This window comes from Protopterus annectens, chromosome 13.part0 (genome assembly GCF_019279795.1).
Source record: "Protopterus annectens isolate FY-2018-M chromosome 13.part0, PAN1.0, whole genome shotgun sequence".
Lineage (NCBI taxonomy): Eukaryota > Metazoa > Chordata > Ceratodontiformes > Protopteridae > Protopterus > Protopterus annectens.
The window spans coordinates 219,846,060-219,862,703 of NC_056747.1; the positions used below are offsets into that span (position 1 = coordinate 219,846,060).

At 35.5% G+C, this 16,644-nt stretch overlaps 1 protein-coding gene across 1 annotated transcript in view; it reads left to right on the plus strand.

Moving 5' to 3' along the window:
- Positions 1–16,644, plus strand: part of LOC122787874 (granulocyte colony-stimulating factor receptor-like) — a 335,697-nt gene that overhangs the window by 294,597 nt on the left and 24,456 nt on the right. The window contains exon 12 of the mRNA XM_044054791.1: positions 4,144–4,290. Within this exon, the coding sequence (XP_043910726.1) occupies positions 4,144–4,290 (147 nt within the window). The remainder of the gene's footprint in view (positions 1–4,143; positions 4,291–16,644) is intronic.

The following is a 16,644-nucleotide window of genomic DNA, read 5'->3' on the forward strand; positions in this document are numbered from 1 at the left end:
ATTCACACAAGACTCAGTTTGACTGTATTGCTGCCTCACTTAGGTATGCAGTTTGTGGCGGTGTTTTGGTGATATAATAAATTATATCACTTCTGAAAGAAAAAAAATATGTTATCCATATACTAAACATTACATGTTATTTTTCTCAATCTATATTTTGTTTGAGATTGTATTTTCTTTGCAGTTCAGTTAATCCTGCATACATCATGGTAAATATGGAAGTTATGGTGCCCCAAGATTTTTATCCATGTCTGGCCTGCCACCTCAGCTTTGTTCTTTGTAAAAACTGTTATCCTAAAAGGTGGAATTGAAAACTAAGTTGTACTCCTAATCTGATGAATCACTTAGAGCCATATTTTACACTGTTGAGTGGTTTGCCCTGCCACAGTGCATAGACTGTGATCTGTGTTCTATCTTGAGGATACTGAGCACCCCAGTAGATGCCAAAACATTTGGTCTGCACACCCCTTCCCCTATAGGGCACCATGTAGAGTCTGTGCTGCTGTTCACAGCTCCATTCTTTGGTGATCTTAAAATGGAAACACTCAGCATGTTTTTGGAGGAAGGAAGAAGCTTGTAGAGACACAGGGGGAATAAGCAAACTCCAAACAGGCATTGCCAGAGGTCAGGATCGAACCTTATACATTGGGCATGGAAGGCGAACATCTTAACAGTTATGCCAACTGGACTCTCGTCTGTTGAAGGTACATGGAATGAAACTAAGTACAGATAAGATAGTGGTAATGGCAGCAAGTTGCGGAAACCCGAAGAAGCTTCAAGGATCTGGGAGGGGTGTTTAAGGAGAAGGGAAGTCTGAATGAAGAGGTCAAAGGTAGAGTCAGAGGGGTGCAGCCAACTGGCATAGAGTGTCAAGTGTAGTGTATGACAGAAGAATACCAAGGATGCCAAAAAATAAGGTGTACAAAACAGTGATCTGACCAGTACTACTGTATGGTACAGAAACCTGGGCAGTAAAGGCAGAACAGACAAGAAAGCTAGAGGTGATGGAAATAAAGTGCCTGAGATGGGTGGTAGAATGCAGTGTGGGACATATGGAGAAATGACATAAAAACAGAAGCCAAAGTAGCTCCAGTTGTAGAAAAGTTCAGAGAGAGCAGATTACAGTGGTTTGGACACATGTCCGGAAAAGCAGAAGACAATCTAGTAAAGAAGGTTTGCAACATTCAGGAAGAAGGTAAAAGGAAACAAGGGCATCCAGCAAAGAGGTAGATGGATTGTGTGAAAGAAGATATGTGACAGTGAGGCGAGTGTTAAAGAAGGCAGGAGTGTGGCATTGAATCAAGAGAGATGGCGACAGTTAACACGACATCCCAGCCCATGTAGAAAAATGGGAAAAAGCTGGCTGATGATGATGATTGTACTCATAATCTACATTGTCCACAATTAGTGCAGGAAATTGTTGCCCATAGGTTCCGAGCTGGATTTTGTTTTGGCTCTTGATTCTGTGCTAGAATTCATGCTACATGTGGTGCTAGTAATGGAGTCTCCATGACAACTGAATTTAGTGCAGTAAGTTCAGTCTTACCAAATGGCAGTATGACAGGTTGTGTTGTCTCCATGGCTGCCTAATTTATTTTTTATTTATTTATTTATTTATTTATTTACATTTGTTGACCGGGAGTGGAGACAGAAAAACAATGGGAGGGACACAATTATTCTTTTTCCCATTCTGAGGTGGTAAATTCCAATGATTCATTTGACTCTGTTGACTTGAAATTTACAGTGTAAATTTCATCTGCAAGATTCCTCTGGGAGCTTGATAGGGTAAAGACTCTACCTGGATTTAGTCATAGATAGTCTTAGATTATGAGTACAATCATTATTTTTTTAATTTTGCTGTTGTCATGGAATGACATTATCCTCGTGACAACATGCAAGGCTTCTATTGGGTCCGATTGTCTATGTCTCTTGAGTCAGTGAAGGGAATTTTTAGGTTGTTTGTTGCTGGGAAAGTAAGAGAGGGACTTGATTTGCATCCTACATCAAAAGAGAAGAGGTTGTCATCTCAGATTTAGTATGAAAAGTTACATAATCCCCATTACAAATTATAAGCTATTTTCACATGAGAAGGTAACTGGATATGGATTCATTATAACAGATTAGAGAATGGGTAAACTGTACATCAGTACCCTGATTGGAGAAAAAACATTCTTCAGCAGGGTATTCATATACAAGTAATGCCCGCTGAAAAATGTGTCAAACACTTCACAGCAGCAATCAAGCTGCCATGGAGCTCAGACTGCAAAAAAAAAACTAACTGCCACCATTACTTTACATTCTCAAAGCAGCACTTTTGCTGTTCAGTGAGTGTAAAAAAAAAAAAAACCAGAAAATGTGTGTGTGTGTTTTTCTGTCTTTGTGTGAGAATGCATGCATGTATGAAAGCAAAGGAGACTGTGTGTGAGAGAGCAAGAGAGCAAGCGATCTTGTGTGCATAGCTCTCAACTGCCAAATTTTCACAGAATGTCCAGATTTTTGCCTTATATTTTTTGTCTCTTCATAAAATTTGTGGTTTTCTGAAGTTTTGTGGCAAATCTTTGAGGAGTGAATTCAGTAAATAATAATGGCAGACATTTGAATTTCTGGCATTAAATCTTTCAGAAAATGCATTGCAGTACAAGACTCTTATTCTAGCAACTTTGTGTTAATAAGAGCAATATTTAAAATTTGTGTTTATTTTTGGTGCTTTGTCCTCCCATTATTTTTGGCTTTGTCCAGATTTGTTGTGTTAAGAGTTTGAGAGTTATGGCTGTGTGAGTGAATGCCAGTATGAAACCAGAGGAGACTCTGTGTGTGTGTGTGTGTGTGTGTGTGTGTGTGTGTGTGTGTGTGTGTGTGTGTGTGTGTGTGTGTGTATATGCATGTGTATGTGAAAGCAGAAGAGACTGTGTATGAAAGAGACAGAGTCTGTAAAATTGTTGTTTTACTTATTTATTTTTTAAGCACTATATTATTTTTTTATATATTTTTATGTAAAATGCTTCCTCCAACACCATCAACATATACTACAGAAAGTTTGAAACATTAGCTGGAGGAACTATTTTATATCAAAAATATAGTAGTTAAAAAAAAAAAAAAAAAAATAGTAAAGTAAAACCCAACAGTTTTACAGAGCCAATTCTCTAACATATTAATGCCTGATAAGGTGCGTGTTAATGTGTAATTAACACCCTTCCAGGGGAGTAGAGGCCCTCCTCCTGTGGCATACACCCTGTCAGGCATTATTGCTTACTTGTTTCATGACGTTTACCATTAACGACTGCTTTTCCTTTGATGCTAGTATTCGGGATTATCATATATATGAAATCTGCATATAAAATGCAGTGCCCAGTGTTTCATTGCAGGAGCTTGAGTGAATGTAAATGTTATTGATATACTGAGGTACCTGCATTTGGTATGAAAGTGTATGGAATCAGTACACGAAGCTTGAGTTGTCTTTGTAAACTGAGTAGGAAGTTATGTTGTTTCCATGATCAAGGAGTAGGTTAATGTTGTCCATGGAGTGATTATGTTGATTTTTATGATCCTCAATATCTATATGGAGAATTTTCACATTGTTCCTTGGGCCTAAGTGTAAGATTCTGCAGCCTAATGTATGAAGTTATTTACCCTTTGCTGGAAACTCAATGTCAGTGAGTGTGAAACTGCAAACATTTCAGATGAAGCAGCTGTAGGGAAAATTCCGCATCCTTAAAGTACACTGACCTGGAAGCTGATTCCGTTAAGAGTGTACACAGGTGATGCACCCTGCATTTTACGCATGGGAAGCTTTGTCCCATACGTAATATTCTGAGTTGAAATTCTACTTTTATTTAATTGTTCTATTCACATTACTGCTGCTCACATGCTGAACACTGTGGAACCACAAGGCTTTTACACTTAATGTTTGTCCAGAAGTGTTGTAAGAAAAGCCATTAAAAAATCATGCTTTGTATGTGGTTTGATAGCTTGTACAATAATAAATAGGTTTGCTGGAGGAGGTTATGTTGTATCCTCATTACAGATCAGTGATTGAACTGTCTTTAACTTAGTTTCTCAGTGGCAGGAATTGATCTTATTTAATCACTTAAGTAATATGTGCCCTATTGTGTATCTAATAGTGTATTTCTGCTTCTTTCACAGCTCCACGGGTGGGACCTGAAGTGCGTGCAGAACACATTGAAAAATTTAGAGTACAACTTGCCTGGGATATAATTCCAGACACCTTGCGCTGTGGGTTTATACAAAATTATACACTTGTTGTTCAACACCAACAAGGAAGTTCTTTCTGTAAGTATAGAATTACTGACTTAAAGTGATTATCAGCTTAAATTTCATTATTTCCATGGTTAAGTCTACACTGGAGTCTCGGAGTAGAATATTTTAGAAAATTTTAATTCCTTTGAATTTTGTTTTGAAAAATGTTTTATTTATAGAACATTTTAATCGTGTGTGTATTAACTTCAGCTTCTGAACTAATTTGAGTAATGTGATTTGTGAAATGTCTCTAAATGGCACATTAATTATCTATTCAATTAAACATTTTGTTAACAGATTTCCTATTTGTGATTTGAATTAGTTTACTCAGAAAAGCAAAATGAAGTTTGAAAGCTTGTCAGTTTGGTCAAAGTATTTACTGTGCAACTTTGTGGCTGTCCAGTTCATTTGAGCTGTTTCTGTGTTTGCATTTGTGCAAGCTCATGAGGACATTTATTATTTTACTTTGACCTTTTCTTTGTTCAGCTGGTATAACTTCCATGAGACTTTGGATCAATTTGTTCATATGCTCATAGGTTGGTACTAGGCTATTGGCCCTAGGACCTATACAAGCCTAGCCATAACAATTACCTGGACATTTCTTCCCACAATATTTACTTCCCTGGACCCCTGTCTAGCAGGGCGACTGACATGATCCCCAGGGTGAATTTCCTATCTCCCATCCAATCGTCAAGGTTCCTTTTGAAGAGGGCCAAGGAGGCACTCTGCTTGACATGTATGGTAAGTCTATTCCAGAGTATGGGGAATCTCTGGGTCAGGAACCTATCCTTCCAGCATATTTTGTTCATTGTGATGACAAGGTTTAGATCCCTGGAGCATGTGGCTCTGAGGGATTGGGATTTCTTTAAGTGGAGCATGTCCAACAGCTCAGGGTTTGACATCTGCTTGTATGTTAAGCAGAGATCACCTCTGAGTAGACGATATGCCACAGAGTATAGCTGGAGTTTTTTTTAGGTGGTCAGCATATGGCATCTGCTTTAGGCCTGTGATTCTTTTAGTGAGGTATTTCTGCAGCCTTTCCAGCTGTTGCAGATGTCTTGTGAGGTATATACCAAACTGGGCATTGTACTCTATAATGGGTCTAATGAGGGATGAGTACAGTGGGACAATGACCTTCTTTTTTCTGGATGAAAAGTCCTTAGTGATGAGGTGTGCCACATAGGATTTCCTGACTGTTGTGGTGATGTGGCTATCGAAGGTGAGACCACTGTCCACCCGTGTCTCTAAGTCTCTCATCACACTTTCAGTGTTTAGTGTACTGCCACCTATGTGGTAATGCATGGGTACATGGTTTATTCTAAAAGTGAATCAATTTGTTGTCCATAAAGAATTTCTGGCAGACTTTCAGTGTTGATGGGTACTGAACAAATATGTTCATGACAGTCTGTTTTAAAATGGATTTAATCCATATATATATTTTTATTATGTTTGACTGGTTCAGTCCCACCAGGCCCATGGCCTATTTTTAAGGGAAACCCTAACTGATATTCATACTGACTAGGAGAAATTGGACCAAGACACCAGGTAAATTCTATTTTTTTTCTCTGGTGCCAGATAAGGAGATGGAAGTGGACTGTAGTAGCACACAAAGGAGGATTGTGGTAACCGAACAAGCAGCAAGGAAGTGATGACTGTGATTTACTGTACACTGAGAATTCACACAGGTCATCTGCAACTGTAACTGCAAGTGGACAGAAGGTGTCAGTGGAAATATATGTTTTTAAAATCATTGAAAGAAAGCAACCTATTGCTTAAAAATATTAGTCAATGAACTGGTATGTGATTTGATCCACAGCAGTAATATAATGTAAACCGATGTTTTCTATAGCAGAGAGGTTTAATATTGACTGAAATAAAATGTCTCTGTGTACTGTTGAAGGACTAAGCATTTATACAAACAAATGTGCAAATTAAAAACAAAACTATCAGTGCCATTCAGAACCATGGAGGTTTCAGAAAACGAACAAAAGACTTTTTTTTTCTCAGACTGTTCTCAGTGAGTTTAAGAAAATAAAAGATAAATATAAAATGTAGAACTGAGTTTGGAAAGTGCAGGATTCATTACAGTTTGAAGAATGAAAAGTATTGCATTTATCAAGTGTTATGGTAAGTGAAAAAAGCAACCAGTGAAAGTATTGGGGGCAGCCAGAATATTTTTTTTATTTGAAAGTACTTGTCAAATTTAATTTAAAACTTTACAAAAAGAAGGTGTTCCCAGTATGGGCGCATGGAAATTCAATTAAGAGCCAAACATTATTTGCAGGTTATTTATAGCTTGATTGCCTAATGCTGCAGGAATATATAATTAATTAAATAAATGAAGTGAAGGAGAAAATGACGGTGTTATTATAGAGAATGTTTGTTGACATGAATGAAAATATTGCTGTGCAAAATGCAACAGTGCATGATAATGGGGAAAATGTGAAGGGCATGATGAGAAACACAAACAAAAAATGATCAGGGCTAGTAACATAGAACTTAATTTATAAGTTTAGTGCTTTTTTTTCCATCCATGCAAGTAATTAAAATGTGATACTAGCCCACACCAGCATTTTTCTGTGTTACTTTAAAATTCCTGTACCTTGGTGTTGGAAGTATTTTTGGTTTCTGATCAAATAAGGGAATGAGATGTTTAATGTTGAAATTCACAATAAATATGAATTGTTGGCAGTTAATGAAGGAGAGTGAGTTAAGGCGAGAGCAGGATTCCGTTGCAGACAGAGTAAGGAGGAGGAATTGCAACATGAGATAAAGAGAACTGGACAAAAAGGAAAAAGGTAACGTAATATAGTTTCTGTGAATGTTAAATCAAAATGAAGTCAGGAGATTAATGGTGCATCAATGGTGCCATAAGCAGAATTTGAAGATGTCTGGAAGACAAAGTTGTTTGAATGCTAAAAAGTAGAAACAATTAAGAGGGCAATGAGGGAGAGGAATAGAGTTGAAATGGCTAGATGTTCTGGTATAACAATTATGATAGAAATCCAAGTATGAACTGGCTAGATGTTCTGGTACAGCAATTATGATAGAAATCCAAGTATGAACTGGCTTGATGCTATGGTGGGAATCACAGGAAGAAAAGTTATTTGACATAACATGCAGGAAGATATTTTTAATTATTTGACTTGTACAAATATGGCAGCAGGAGATGAGGCTAAAATGTTTGAAGAGATGAAGCCACTTGTTTTGGTGAATATCAAGATTGCAGTTACAGAAAGCAAAGGTAATCCAGAAAGCTTGAATTAGGTCCAAATACCCTAGTGTCACCCAACAAAATAAAAAGGATGTCCAATAAGTGATTTTTTTTATTATAGTAATCAATTGGGTCATTATGAATTGTCTGACAAGTGTAGAAGAGGCAAAGTGAGAAATAACTGAAGGCTGTGTGTGCCACTATTTATGATTTATGCAGATAATCTTAGTTTTATAATGAAAAATAAGATGTGAATGAAAGAGGCAGCGATGAGTGTAGAAGGCTAGTACTAACTATGAATAAAGACTATATGTGATGGAGATGCGATGGAAACAGGAGGAGAGCATTTTGTAGGATGGAGGTAAGTGCTTTAGGGATTAGATCTAGAAAATAAGCAATACATTATCAGCAGACAGAAGTAACAGAAGAAATAAAAGATATACGGCAGGTATGTGAATGGTCTTCTTCTTTCGGCTGCTCCTGTTAGGGGTCACCACAGCAGATCATTTGTTTCTATTTCTTCCTGTCCTCCGCATCTTGCTCTGTCACACCAACCACCTGCATGTCCTCTCTCTCTCCACATCCATAAACCTTATCTTAGGCCTTCCTCTTTTTCTGTTACCTGGCAGCTTCATTCTTAGCATTTTTTTCCCAATATACTCTGCATCCCTCCTCCTCACATGTCCAGACCAATGTAATCTTGCTTCTCTGGCTTTGTCTCCAAACCTTCCAACCTGGGCTTGACCCTCTAATATACTTATTCCTAATCCTGTCCACCCTCGTCATACCCAGTGCAAATCTTAACATCTTTAACTCTGCCACATCCAGCTCTGACTCCTGCCTTTTTGTAAATGCCACTGTCTCCAACCCATATAACGTAGCTGGTCTCACTACCTTCTTGTTAGACCTTCCCTTTCACTCTTACTAGTACTCATCTGCCACAAATCACTCCTGACACTCTTCTCCACCCACTCCACCCTGCCTATACTCTCTTATTCACCTCTCTTCCACATTCACCATTACTCTGAACTGTTGATCCCAAGTATTTAAACTAATCCACCTTCGCCACTTCTACTCCCTGCATCCTCACCATTCCTCTATCCTCCATCTCATTCACGCAAACATATTCTGTTTTAGTCCTGTTGACCTTCATTCCTCTTCTCTCTAAAGCACATCTCCACCAAGCCCAGATAAATGGGGAGGGTTGCGTCAGGAAGGCCATCCGGCGTAAAATTTTGCCAAATCATACATGCGGGCAACAGTACACGTATGTGAATGGTATTAAAATATATTATGGGGAAAGTGTACTTTATACATTCATTTATTCTAAGCAAATTAGGTTATGAGGGGGTGTTGATGCATTTCCAATAATAAAAGAAAGAGTTTTGTGATTGTGTTTAGTATTATTTGAATACCTGTCAACCTCTTACAGCAAGAAATCTGGACAAAGCAATAAATAATGGGGGGACAAAGGCCTGAACACAGGAAACATTTTTAAATATTGCTCCTACGAATTTAGAAAAGAATTTGAGGTTTTGCATTAGCATGAATTTTCTGAAGGGTATGAAGTCTGAAGCTTAAATGTCTAATCATTTCTGACTATCCACAGTGATTTGTAAGAAAACACCAGTTTATCAGAAACAGACTAAAAATATGAGGCAAAAATCTGGACAGTTTAAAGTTTTACGTTTTTGAAGGTCAAGCTTAAACCTTATTAAAAGGAGAGCTTTTTACTGTCAGCAGTAGAACAAAGGGTACAGACATTTTATAACTAAATGGGTCTGAATTAAATATATCTTTAAAAATGATCAGTGGGTAGCAATTAAACAGCTGAAGGATTTTATCTGGGAGGGGAAGATGGCAAGAGTCAAGGTGGCATAAAGCTGATTCTTCCAAAAGAGCAAGGCAGATTGGGATTAGCCAATTTGAATGGGGTATTTCAGGAATACACAGTTAAGGCTCCTATACATAGCACAAGCAGAAATCTATAATTCAAAGTGGAAACGCATGATAATGAAATGGGGGAAGCTCACGAAACAAGCAGAGACTGGGATTTTGAATGCAGACCTTTAAGGAGAAAACAATAATCATACAGAATATTATATTCATAAAGTATCAGAAAGTATTCTAAGAACTAAGCCAACACAGGGATGGAGAAAGGAGATTTTGCCTATAGGGATGACTGCAATTAGGGATACAAACAATAGGAAAGAGGGGGCTGCAATTTATTGGAAATAACTGGCAAAGGAACCAAGGTATTAGGATCAAATAACTAGAGAGGGAAAGGTAATAGAATGGGAAGAAACCAATAATTTATTTGGACACTAGGTTAGTGATTGCCTTCCCTGTCATGGATTGATATCACAGTATAGGCAAAGAGAAAGAAATAGGGGGGTCCTAAATGAAAGACCAACACTGGTAGAGTTTTTAGTAGAATCTCGAACAGAAGCTGCCATTAAAAAGGGAATAATTAGTATAGCATATAAAATATTGCATGATAACCATAAGAATCAATCAGAGGAGGTTAGAAAGGATTGGGAAGAGAGAACTAGATAAGCAATTCACAAAGAAAGAATGGGAGGCTATATGTTTGTTTGTGTCTTTCAGCTTTTCCCGGTTAGGGGTCACCACAGCGGAACTCCGGTCCGCTAATGATTGGCAGTAGATTTTTACATACTGACTTGCTGGGCCTAACGCACAACCTTCAGCGAAGGAACGCCCATTCCTGCATGTTGTATGTCTCCCAAATATGCAGCAAAATTTAGAAGATTTAGGATTTTTGCTTGGAAATGTTTGCATAGATATTTTTATGCCCCAAGTAGAGTCCAGAGAATTTTTCCTCAGGGAGATGGCAAATGGGGGTGTGATAGGGAAGGAAAATAATTGGGAACATATTTTCTGGGAGTTTAATCAGTTGTCACACTAAAATTCTCTGCAGACTACTCTGCGGGAGATGCTGGGTAAGCAAATTAGTATAACCAAAGAAATTATTTTTTTGAAGTATGATACAGAATCACAATTGCCTAGGTATAGTAAGGCCTTGCTGAGTTAATTATGGTGGCTGCCAAAAAAGCAATTACTAGGAAATGGAAATCAAAGTCTAAATCAAATGTACTAGAAGTAGTGAATATTGTAACAGCGATAAAACAACTGGAATTGGTACCTTTAAAAAGGGGTAGGAGCAAATTACATAGGAAAAATGGGAATTGTAGGGACAATGCATAAAGGGTAGAAATGCGGTTTAAAAGAATACAGGTCTTGAATGAGCTATGTTATGTAATGTTTAACTGACAATGATTAGGTAGATTACAAGTGATGTATAATGTTTGCAACTAGGATTATGTCATTATGGTTTGTGATGTAAAATGCTTGCAGCTGGGGTTATGCCAGTATGGTTTGTTTTCATTTAAATAAACGTATGATTGCCTATATCATAAGTTGTAATTTAATAAAGATGTTTGTATAAAAAATTATCAGTAATGCTTGTTGCAGTGAGGAATGGCATTTGTTTATAAATCAAAACTTGATATGGTGAATTCCTTTTAGATTCAAATTTTTCATTAAAAGTATCAGTTTAAAGCTATTATTTCATTATGAAAAGGATGCAGATTCCCTTTCATTTCTGGGAAATTGGACTTATGCCTAGCCATCGCTCTATAGTAAAGTTGAAGTCTATGAACAATAATTACATTTTATGGACTGACCAGCCACATTGCTGCAGTAGGCTTTCTCATAAGGAAATTAGTTTTATTACATGGCAATCATAACAAAGAAACCCCAAAAAAGAGGTATGATGATCTTGATGGATACAGAATGTTATGACTGCAGTGTATTGGCCATGTTAAGTGATAATTGTAGTGAAGTAAGCATTGTTTTTGTGAAGTGTGCAATGGACTTATGAGCTGTTAAATTGCTTGTTTGTTCCCTCCCATAGAGATTGTATTCATAGTTATCCAGGCATAAATGTTTACACATTTATATGGGCTATCAAAAATTCATAAGTATTATATATACTGCCTTTAGGCTAATTGTTACAGGTGATAATATTCACCAAAGCAGCTCCGGCCTTTTAGATTTTTGACCATAAGACTCAGTCTACGAAGACTCCAGGATCCACCAATGCCATAGGAGCTGTTGTATTAAAACTAATTATTACATTTGGTATACAGGATTTACTTATAACAAAAGGCATAAAGCTGTGGCAACAACAACCTCATATTGTGCCTCACCTTGTTTAATCTTATTCTTTATAAACTTTATTAATTTAATGTGAGATTGTATGTTCAAAACAAAGTAACTGGCATGGGTGTTCCCATCCATGGGGGCTACTCATGGTGGTACATTGCTTGAAAATAAAGACTATAAAATGATTTCTAATGAGTTTTATAAAAGGATCACAATGTTATAACATTTTTTTACAGTTTTCAGGCTTGTTGTACTCCTCATACCATTAGTTTTACATTGATCAAATAAACATTTTAGAGGTTACCATTTGTGAAACTCTAGAAAATTATAGACTGGGAAGTAAATGACATAGGGGAGAACGTTATAAATTATTTAATAGCTTTTATTCTCGCTCTGTTAAAACTAGTATTCTCCAAAGTCATTTTCTTCACATTGTATGGAATATTAGTTCTGCTAACCATAGAAGATTATGCATTGCAATTCAGAAAACAGTGCTTTTAGGAAAGGTGTTATCCATTGACTGGAAAGTAAATTATATGGGAAAGAAGTTGACATTAGTAAATTATTAAATAGCTGTTATTCTGTAATAGTTCTTCAGGGGAAAAATGCTTTAAATCTTTTTTTTTATTAACTCTATTTACTTCATTTACTAGAAATGAATCTTTTAACATGGGATAGCTCTTAACATTTCCCATCCATGTACTGGAGTTCTTAACTGCAAATACTACCAGATAGCCTCCGGATGCAGGCTAGTAAGATTTCTGTAAATCCACTAAGGCATTTCACACTGATAGTATCGTGTTATAGATACCACTGGATGTATATATGTGTCTGTTACACAAGCAATAATACCCAACGGCGTATGTGTTAATGTGTAATTAACGCCTGCCCAGGGGTGTTATGATGCCTGACACCGCAGACACATGTAATATCTGTGTTATGCTGAATAGGGTGCGAGTTACTAAATGACATAGATTTAACCATGTCAGCTTCTACTTTTACCCTTTCCTTTACAAGTGATTTAGCATTTCTTAATGTATTATTGTTTGCATAAGCTGCATAAAGAAGGTCTGCTAAACATAAGCCTTCTATTTCACAATTGCATTAATGTTTATATTGTGAAATGGCACGTTTCCCTTTCTCTCTATAGAAAAAGTCATGTTTGTATTTTGCTTACCATTTACTGTGTAACACAATTAGAATGCATCTTAAAAACTTAGCAATTGTTGCTAAAACATTAAGTTAAAAACTGCTGTTCTGAAGAGGTAGGGAAGTAGTTTTGAGGATGATTACGTATAGAAAAAATCATTTTTTTTGGTTAACTCAGTTGCTTTAGAATAATCATCAAGAATAAGAAATCTATTTCTCACCTTTTGTTCCATACACAGGGGCCAATGCCCTTCTGCTTTTCCTTATGTTTAACTGACCTGCTTATAAGTAGCATTTCCATTATGTAAGGCTGGATTTTGAGAACAGAAAGCCCTGCAAATTCATTTAATATGGTTTCATTGGTGTGCAAGGATTTTTCCTGGGTTGGTTGTAAGATAATGCAGAGATATTAAATAATTTGATTTTGCTACAACTGTGCTCATACTTCAATCAATGATATCTTGCAAACACCTTACCTTGCTGATTTTGTTTCCAATAATTAATGAAAATATTGAAGGATTAATGCACACCATTGCTCCACCTTGCATTTTCAGATTTATCTGTATTTAACCTAAACATGCGCACCATTACTCCAGCTTGTATTTTCAAATGTATCCATAATTAACCTAAGTATGTGCATCACTGCTCCGTCTCTCCCTCAAGTCAACTTGCTTCTTTTCAGACCTCCTTCCAAAAGTTTTCATTCTTGAAGCAGTTAAGATAACCATCTTAAATAAACCAGAACTAACATGACACACTAAATAAATCAAACACAGTGGCCACGAGGAAACTTTAGGCAGTTAAGTAACCAGGCAGTCCAAGCTAAAAACTTCAAATATTCAAAAGTTTAATATAAAAGTTAAAAGAAAAGGCTAATAAGATAAGTCTTTATTTTGGCCGTAAACTGATGAGCGCTTTTGTTCCGGAGAAGTCAAGATGACTTCAGATAACAAGCCCAGGTGTATTCAGGGTTTAAAAATCGCTCCATCTTTAGACAGTTACATGCTTCATAAAGGAATTTAGTTATATATTGGTTTGTTTGTTTTGTTAACTGGCCTGTGGTTCATTTTCAGCAGTGGCATGGGAGAAGTATCCTGGTTAAATTACTTGTTCAGACTTGCAGAGTAGGTAAATGGAAGAAGCAAACCCAGCACCATTAAATGAAGCTCATTAGCAGGGTGTAGCCTTTTATCATCTGGGCTGTCAGCTTTTGATTCGTATTTGCTCGCATTACACAATTAATTCTTTATGTGTACATTTTATTGTTGTGTACTTCATTGAAATTCATCTTTTGTTTGAATAAAGTATTTTGACTTGTGATTCAACTTCTTTCACTTGCTGTCAGATTAAAATTCTTATTTACCATTTTTTTACATAATTGACTCTTTTTAAATTGTGCTTTATTGTACTTTACATGTGATGTTTTTTAGCTTATGATTACACACGTTTTACTTATTTTCTGTTTTAGCTTGTCAGTTTCTTGTTTGCACAACGTTTAGAGAGATTAAGTTGTAAAATGTCTATGCTTGCATATTTATAAAAAATGCACTTTGAGCATTTAGACTGCTCTGATAAGTGGTGTAAAATGTAAATGTTTTGAAATTCCTGGATCATTAGGTATTTTTTGATAAAATGCTGATATCAGAATTAGATGAATGAATTTTATTTCAGTTTATGTAACAATAAGTTGTAATTTCTAAGACTAAGAACTAACCTACTCTGCTACTTTGAGAAGACTTTGGAGTGGTTTAAGTCTATTACATTATTTCAGGAAGCATACCATTTCATGATCTAGTAGCCCAGTATCTTTCATATATTTCTGCAGAAGAGTAAAGCCCTTTTAAGGCTTTCAGGTGATGGATTAGATCTGCCTGCTAAAGGGTTTATTGCTTGATTAAACTCTCCAAAAGTAGATAGGAAGGTAGATAGGAAGATGGTACAGATTAAAATTGTTTTATACTGAAGAAAAAGTAATCTGCTTGTAATCTAAATATAATTACCTTTAAGAGTTAATAAAGTTGTGGATATCCATAAACTTGAATAAAACATTTTACTAAAATTTTCATTAAACAGTTTAACTTTTTTGAGGCAATTTGCCCTTGTTTGGATAAATCACAAAATTATATTCTCCAGCAATTATAAAACAATAGGTTTAAATCTAGACAGTAAACTGAATAGAGAAGCAATAAATTGTACTTGACCAGCAAAAGTGCAAAAATATTCAAAGTTAAAATTGGGTCATCTGTATTATTGCATTTAAAATTACAATAAGGTAATCTCCTTGATAACATTTAGGAGCATTTATTAAATCAGCTGATTTAAGTATTATAAATCCCTTATTTACTCTATTAGCACCGGCTACTAAAAAAAAAACTGACACAATTTATTATTTATAGGACACATATTTTCTTTGAAAAAATATTGTATCTAGCTTTAAATTTTGTCAGTTCACTGATTTAATTGCTATTTTTCAAAGATTAATCAAAGTTATTGATCTTAGTAAACTTTTATGTTTTATATCTTTAGCATGTCATCTTTGTATCGTATTAATTAATTAAATGGTCAGCTGCCAGTACTTCTTTTAAAATGCATCTTTCTATAATTTTAATAATGGCAATTTCAGTTCGGCAAAAGAAATTAATGACACACACACAGTTTGGATAGAATTTGCTTTGTCTTCATTACTGAAAATTTCATTTTGAGAGTTATACAAATGATAGTGTCTCCCAAAGATATACCTTCACTTGCAAACATTTAAACAAACATTAGTTTCTCAAAGGACTCTTTCAATTGTTTATACTTTGTTTTTGAGGGTTACCTATAGTGATTCTCTTCTGCTTTTTTCTGTTCGGGTAAAGTATGCCAATTCACTTGAAGATAAAAATGTATGGAAAAGATTATGAATTATTGCAAAACATGCATCCCCTTTACGAAACAATACAAAATTATATTAATGATGTTATAATTCATATATGACCCATTCAACAAAAGCTGCATATCACCCTGGTTTTGTTGTAATATGTAATGCCCATGGTTCATGAGAAGTAAATATAGTGGATATTTTTGGACTTGTCTTTTCATATTCAGTGTGCAAGTTTATAAATAAGATCAATATTTTCTGTTAATTCTTCAGGCTGTCACCTGATAACAATGTATCTTATATAAACTAAGTCTTGTTAAAAACAAAGATAATGTTGAATATTAATTGTTTTGTTTGTTGCATTCAAGTTACCTCACAAGAAATATCTGTTAGACATTTTAAGTAAGATGAATAATTATTCACTGATCCATTTATATTATTACCAAACTCTGTACTTAAGCAGGTCATTAACAGTTTGCTTAATTAAAGACCCTGTTGCAAAAAATGTTCCTAAACCAGGGATCCAGTAAGTCCTTAAATGTCTTTAATTCTGTTGCACATTTTATGTGTAGACATAAGGAATTCCATAGCTTTCATGTTCTATGAAGTAAAAGTAATTTAATAAAAGTCTGACAGTGGATAAACTGATAGTGAAATTATTATTTCTAGTACAGGAATTATGTTTAATAAAGTAAATGCTTAGAATAGCAGGCATTGCAACATCATGTAAACATTTATGGATTATGATTAAGTCTCCCTCTTAAATGTCTATACTCTATAGAATAAATAGAAATATATTTTAAGTTTCCTGCTATATGGCAACTGTCTGATCTTCTGATATCTGCTGTCTAGTAAAGGTTTTCTGGATATGCCCAAGTGCCTTCAAATGTGAAATTCCAAACATGCAAAAAAAAAAAAAAAAACACAAAAGTCTATTATAGGATGAATGCTGGCAGTGTATAACTTAACCAAAATAATA